At 41.4% G+C, this 6,840-nt stretch overlaps 1 protein-coding gene across 1 annotated transcript; it reads right to left on the minus strand.

Moving 5' to 3' along the window:
* Window positions 1–206: 206 nt before the first annotated feature.
* On the minus strand, window positions 207–5,708 carry LOC119282505 (lysine-specific demethylase JMJ25-like). The gene is made up of 13 exons (XM_037562717.1): window positions 5,618–5,708; window positions 4,718–4,818; window positions 4,457–4,575; window positions 4,222–4,321; window positions 4,009–4,141; window positions 3,373–3,436; window positions 2,689–3,292; window positions 1,820–2,149; window positions 1,178–1,501; window positions 1,024–1,096; window positions 849–934; window positions 623–742; window positions 207–496 (listed from the first exon to the last, which is right to left on the minus strand). The coding sequence occupies exons 2-13, from the start codon at window positions 4,787–4,789 to the stop codon at window positions 440–442; spliced, it is 2,082 nt and encodes a 693-aa protein (XP_037418614.1). The 5' UTR covers window positions 4,790–4,818; window positions 5,618–5,708; the 3' UTR covers window positions 207–439.
* Window positions 5,709–6,840: the final 1,132 nt, after the last annotated feature.

A 6,840-nucleotide genomic window follows, 5' to 3' on the forward strand; every position in this document is an offset into this window, starting at 1 on the left:
ATGTCATTTCTATACCATGAAAAGGCACTTGTGTCAATGCCATAAAAAAACCGACACCTCATATATATAAAAAAAGGCACTTATGCCAAAGGGTGCATAGCTGCCACCATGCGCAGAAAATTGCCTCTCTTGGTAATAATATTCTAGACGAAATAATGAGACATCTCATTCATAACAGTACATAGTTCAAATTGAGTATTGCCAGATTTCTCACAATTGATCAAGAGTGTTAAGGAATAATGTGTGATCAATTGCTGTGTAAATTGCAACAGCAGTTACTGTCTCCCGGAAACTGTCTCTTTCAAAAATGTAGGTTCCATACATTGAAGTCGTACAAAATACGCAATGTCTCATTAAGTTTAATACAATAACTGAGTTCCTCTCTCTGCCTTTCATATACTTCTGAATCCCAGAGTCGACTATTCCACTGCCATCATCTTCATCCAATGATGTAATCAACGGCATGTCTGAGTGCATGAATAGCTATCTTCTTAACCTGGGTACAGAGATAATACATGGCATCAAAAGGAAAAAATAACAATTCTGGAGCTACCAAAAACAACACAATTATGAAATCATTAATAAGGATTAGCATATATGATAAACGAAATTGTCTACAAACCTCTAATTTATCTTCATTCACCATATGGTTGTTCGGGAGCTCACGAATTTTGTTTGTATACTTGATACACTCTTCAAAATTTTCCGGAGAAACAAAATCCAGCGCAACCTTTGTACATGACTGCAAAATGACAGAACAGGTAAATAAAGAAAAAGTAATGCAACAAATGATGGTATAGCATTAACAACGATTGAAATGGCCAACTGTTTTCACTCTGTCATCTTACCTTCAAATTTCTGACTTGGTGGGGACATCCCGTGGGGATAAAGACCGCCTCACCAAGTTTTTGTTCAAATGTCCAAGGCTCAACTCCTGCATATGCACCGTGAACATAAGACCAGGAAGTAATCACTAAGAGCACAACTGATTCATCTTCTATGACATCAGTATTCTTAACTGACCATATTGTTCCTTAAGCTTTCTCTTGTGCTCTTTTGTTAGATAAAAGCAATGATCATGTATCGGATCAGTAACCTGCCAAGTATAAGACATTCATATAACATGACAATTAGGTGTCATATGGCCTTCCATGGTCAAATAGTAGATATAGATCACCTGTTTCACCAGTTCAGAATTGTTCCTAAACTCCCCAGCATGCGCTGTTAGATATTCCTCTAGAATGCCAACATCTTCCCGTCGGAATATATCCCACAGAGCACCACCCTCTGGCTGGTCTCCCTCTACGAAAGGCAGACCATCGTCTTTTGGCTCAGGCTTTATGAGACTAACGTCCACCTTAATTCCTACATCACTATGATCTGGTGAAGCTTGAAGATTTCTAGTCCTTTCTTCATTGAGCAAACTGTCTTTCCTTTTCTCTATAGCTGTAAGCCTTTGAATTTTGAGCTTTGTTCCATGAGTATGTACGAGGACATTTACCTGTTTTTATAGTAGGAAACAGGACATCATTCGTGGAGCTAAATAAAAGAAACAGAAGATTATCATATGGCATGCAATGACATCATTCGTACAGCTAAAGAAGCAAAAACATTATCATATGAAATGACATGAACATCAGGTTAACAGCACAATGTTGCACATATGCAGTGCATGACAATACATATGTATCATTAAGATTAAGGTTTACTATGTTTTCCAATGGAAGTACACTTGCTTTGTATTCAAAAGAAAGATGACATTGATCAATAAACTACATGTATGAGTGATTTGAAGCATAAGATAAATTCGTTTCTTTACCGCGTCGGCAACGTCACAATGAAGATATGTAAGAGAGTCACCAATTCCCAGTTCTTGGGCAAACCCATAAGCAATGTAAGTCTTTGGACCAAGGTCTGGCTTTTTAACATCTTTTGGAAGTCTCACAGCCAGATTAAGAGGGCCACATATCGGATCGGTATATTCACGAAATGGCAATGCAGATCTAAACTCAGCATCGTGCCGCGGGAGTTCCTCTCCAAAGGTGCTATGGGGCGGCCAATCTTTAAGCTTAAGTCCAATGGGCAAATCTTCAGGACCAACGGCTCCATAGGAATACCCCTCAAAAAAGCGACAAATATTTATACCAACCTGCATTTTTGTTAAATGAAAGGAGCAGTGTAGTCAGGATTTTTTTCATTCCAAATATAAGTGATCAATGTGGTAAGTGCAACAGTTGGAATCTGCTTCAGAAGAAGCAACCACATGTTTTAACACCTAGTATGTTTACAACATTTGGGACTTGCATTTTTGCACTGCCAAAAACACATGATGATAGTACACAAAAATACTATATGATGCAGGGTTGCAGGCACCAACAAAAGGTGATATTTGTAAAAACAGACAATCTGACATGCGAAGTTGAAAAAAGCATGCTAACTAAGCAAAACACGACACAGATATACAGACACAAAACATGAAAAACAATAGGCACCTGTCAAGAAAATCACCATATTCACTAGACCAATTCAATAGAAACATAACCATATGCTTAGTTAATGTACGAGGTAGTGATTACTCTATGCAAATCTAATGAATTTATAAGAAGCATACTCATCAGTCTCAATTTTCTTGCAGATAGCTTGCAGAAATGCTACAATGAAATCAAGAACCATCATGATGGCATTTACCTCACACCCCGTCAGGCATTCAATAGCTTCAACTGTGAGCCGCTGATCCCCATTCTTGTTTTTCTTCTTTCGCAAGCCCCGATGCATTACCGTTGGTTCCCAACTCAGTCCAGAAGTTGACCCAAGCACATCACAGACAATAACAGGCTCACCCTTTAACCAGTGCTCCTGGAAATGTTCTAAAGCACCACTTTGAACATCTTTAGCAGTTGGGCAGTATATGTAGTTATCGATGGGGTTCTTTCTACAGGCTGCTTGTCGTGATGTATTGGTGTTTATCTCACCAGATTTGGTAAGGCAAAAACATTTTGAACCTCCCTCTTCTAGCATTCTTTTGTCAACCACTGAATTGGTTTTCTCCAGTAAGTCAGAAATAAAATTTTCTTTGAAAATACCCTTAAGTTTAAGAGCATGACCTCTACAACGACAACCACCTGCTGCCTTTGGTGGGCAAAGTATACTCCCATTCGGTTTTGCCCTCAATTTCTTATCCTTTTTAACCAGAGAACCATCACGAAGCTCCTGGCAGCAGCTGAGGCAGAGATCATAATGTCCACATTCGCAACCTCTATAGAGGTCAACAATACATGTCCTGCAATAGTTGCTATTCCAAGGAAAACTACGAATTAGGCACTTTGAAGGAACAAAAGTTTGCACACACTTCATGAGTAGAGAAAGACCAACCAGTAGCACCGCGCATCCGAGGGAAGCTCAGTTCGAGAAACCTTCACTTCGCATTCAGTAATACCTGTTATAAAATCAGAATTAGGAAAAAGAGAGCCAAATAATACTGACTTGACGCCAAAACAGATAACAGAATGCCCTAGAATGCATGCTGGCATGTTTTACAGATTGGAAAACTAATATAAGAAAAGGTTTTCTTATTCACCTCATACTTTATAACTTTATGACTAAAGTACTTTAGGACTACAACTTTATGTTTTCCTATAATATTTGATATACATCATATTGAAAGAGGAAAAGATACACCCCCCGTTTCAAAATAAAAGGTACCATCATATTCCACGGTTTAATTTTGACCTACAATTTGACCAATAAATGCGAGTTTTCTAACAAGAAAGTGACACTGTTGGATTCGTATTAAAAAATAAATTCTAACGATATCTCTTTTGTATCACATAACCCGCATTGATTGGTCTAATCTTGACCCAACTCAATTTGTGGACCATGCATGTGCCTTACATTTTAAAATGGAGGAGGAGTAATGTTTAAATATTTGTATCAGAGATTGTTTTAGTGTTAAAACAAGTGAAGAGGAACAGGTTCTTCAATTAGGACTCCAAAGAAAAAAAAATCAACCGTCAATTATGGCCTGAATACGTTTCTCTTGTATCTGGTCCTCGTGAAGTTTTTTCAACCAAGGAAGCAAAAAGTATATAGTTCGATGAGCAAATTTGATTCTATCTTCATGTGATACATTCCATTTGTCAATCTGCAGGAAAAATAAGAGAAAATATCAATGCTCGTTGCTAGGAAACAGATTTAGAAACAGAACACACAAATAATGGATACCTTATGCATTATATCACTCTGCAGACAATCCATGCAATTGCAATTATTGTGACAACATGGGCATCTATTCTTAACATGATCTTCAATTAAATTTGAATACCTGTTCTTAAGATAGTGCCACAAACACAATCCGATGATTTCATAACAAATATATAAATGTAAATCGATACGTAGGAAGGCAAGCAAATTGAACAATATCAATTGACCAACGTGATGATGTTAGAAAGGTACAAACCATTTCTTAATGCATCGGACACAATATCTCTTCTTGCAGCTTGAGCAGTCCACATGTCTTGCAGTGTTGTTCCGACACTGATGACATTCTTCTGAATTTTCATCCCTCTTTTTTGTTCTCTGCAGATTCCATATGTTTGGTCGAACATATTGTTAGCGTCAGGTTAAAGCCCTAATGTGGGTGGTTGTGTGCAGGTCTGGGAGTGAGCAAGCTATTACTCTCATGCAAGATCTAATTGTGGGTTTCTTGATTCCTGCTTACCTTGTGGGAACCGGCGTCGGTGCTGGTCAGAGCATTGTGTGTTGTCACCCGCTCCCGCTTCCGCTTGGCCATCTCAGCACCAGTGTCCAGAATCAGAAAAACTGCAAGGGTATAGCCGCTAGTGAAAATCAAAAGTTGTGAAATACCACTAATTAAAACCAAAGACTAAAATAACACTAACTAAAACCCAAGTGCTAACATGACACTCATTTCAGTTTTTCCATGCCAAAATACCACTAACCAAGAGTAACATACTCAAAGAAAGATATATATGACATACGTCTTCACATGGCATACTTCCATTTCAGTAGGAAATTAGTGTAATCTCTCCGGACAGATCTACAAGGCTCATTTGGTTTGTCTGAAGTCAATTTTTTTTAATGTTGACCAAATTTATCGAGAAAAATATCAATATTTCAGTGGACAGTTAGCATCAAGTGGGTTATTTCTATGGTTGTATTTCTTTATCTAAATAACAAAGGGCAAGAAATGTGTTTTTTTTTTCATAATTTAGTAAAATTGCAATAGTATAGGCCTTGGAGCAGTATGCAGTACTGCAAAGGTTGAAGCAGGTTCCACTGTTTCTATTTTTGGCCTCGGCATAGTTGGACTTGCAGTAACCAAAATATATTTGATATGCCTATGTAACTGTTTGGAGATTGCGCTTTGACATCTGAACTTTCATTTTTAGATTGCTGAGGGGCGAAATCAACTGGCGCATCTCGGAAACTAGTAATACGCTATTTTTCTCATCTTCTGTTTACTAACTGCTGAACGAAAGTAACCCACATTCGTGTTGATAGCTCGACTACTTTTGCAGCCGGATGAAAACGCAAACTTTGCTTTTTTCCGGAAAAAGGTAAATAAGGGCATCAATCTAAGAAAGAGAGGGAAACAAACCCAGCAAAAGTGGCCGTCGAGGTCGGGACGGAGGAAGTCACGGAGCCGTGCAGGAGGGGGAGGAGCGAGGGGACGTGAAGACGGCAGCCGGCGAGGGGGGCGAGAGGGCGAGAATAGACGCGGCGGCGAGCGGGACCTAATGGGAGGAGGGACGCGCGGAGGTCGAGAGGAAGCAGCGGCGTGAGGCCATTGGTCAGTTCGGGAGGTGGATCCGCTTTCTCCGCTGTGAAGTGATTGATTCTGTACTTGAAAGTTGAATCTCAGACGCGCGCGATGGTGCGGGTAGGTCCACTATTTCAGCGAAATGACCCCAACTCAAAATAAGTATTTGCTCGGCACACTCCATACAGGGTAGCCCCCATTTTAGGCTAGAAGTGTCTGCCACCCCCTCGCCCCCTCGCGTCGCCCCCGCGGGCGACCCGAGGGGAAACCCTAGCCGCCGCTCTTCGCACTTTCCTCCGCCCCTCTCCCTCCTCGCCGCCGTCCGCAACGCCGCCGGGCGAAGCCCGGCCGGCTAGGCGGCGGCGGGGCTTCTTCCCATCCACCTCGTTCTGGTTGGCGCGGGACAGTGGGGACGAGAGGAGCCCCGGGCTAACGCAGGGTTTGGCGGCGCGGCGGCGGGTCTCCTGGCGGCGTCATGAGTGGCGCGGTGGTGGCGGCCCACGAGTCGCGAGGTGGTGGCTGCGTTGGAACTGCCTGGTGGTCGCGGGTGCCGCCGGATCCGGATCGGATCCATCTGGATCCTGGCTTCGGACTCCGTCGGCAGCCGCGGGGTGATGTTGGTCGTTGATGTCTACTACACAACCTTCTTCTTGTAGACGTTGTTGGGCCTGCAAGTGCACAGTTTTGTAGGACAGTAGCAAATTTCCCTCAAGTGGATGACCTAAGGTTTATCAATCCGTGGGAGGCGTAGGATGAAGATGGTCTCTCTCAAACAACCCTGCAACCAAATAACAAAAAGTCTCTTGTGTCCCCAACACACCCAATACAATGGTAAATTGTATAGGTGCACTAGTTCGGCGAAGAGATGGTGATACAAGTGCAAAATAGATAGTAGATATAGGTTTTTGTAATCTAAAATAATAAAAACAGCAAGGTAATAAGTGGTAAAAGTGAGCATAAACGGTATTGCAATGATAGGAAACAAGGCCTAGGGTTCATACTTTCACTAGTGCAAATTCTCTCAACAATAATAACATAGATAGATAATATAACAAGCCCTC

This window comes from Triticum dicoccoides, chromosome 3B (assembly GCF_002162155.2).
Source record: "Triticum dicoccoides isolate Atlit2015 ecotype Zavitan chromosome 3B, WEW_v2.0, whole genome shotgun sequence".
Classification (NCBI taxonomy): domain Eukaryota; kingdom Viridiplantae; phylum Streptophyta; class Magnoliopsida; order Poales; family Poaceae; genus Triticum; species Triticum dicoccoides.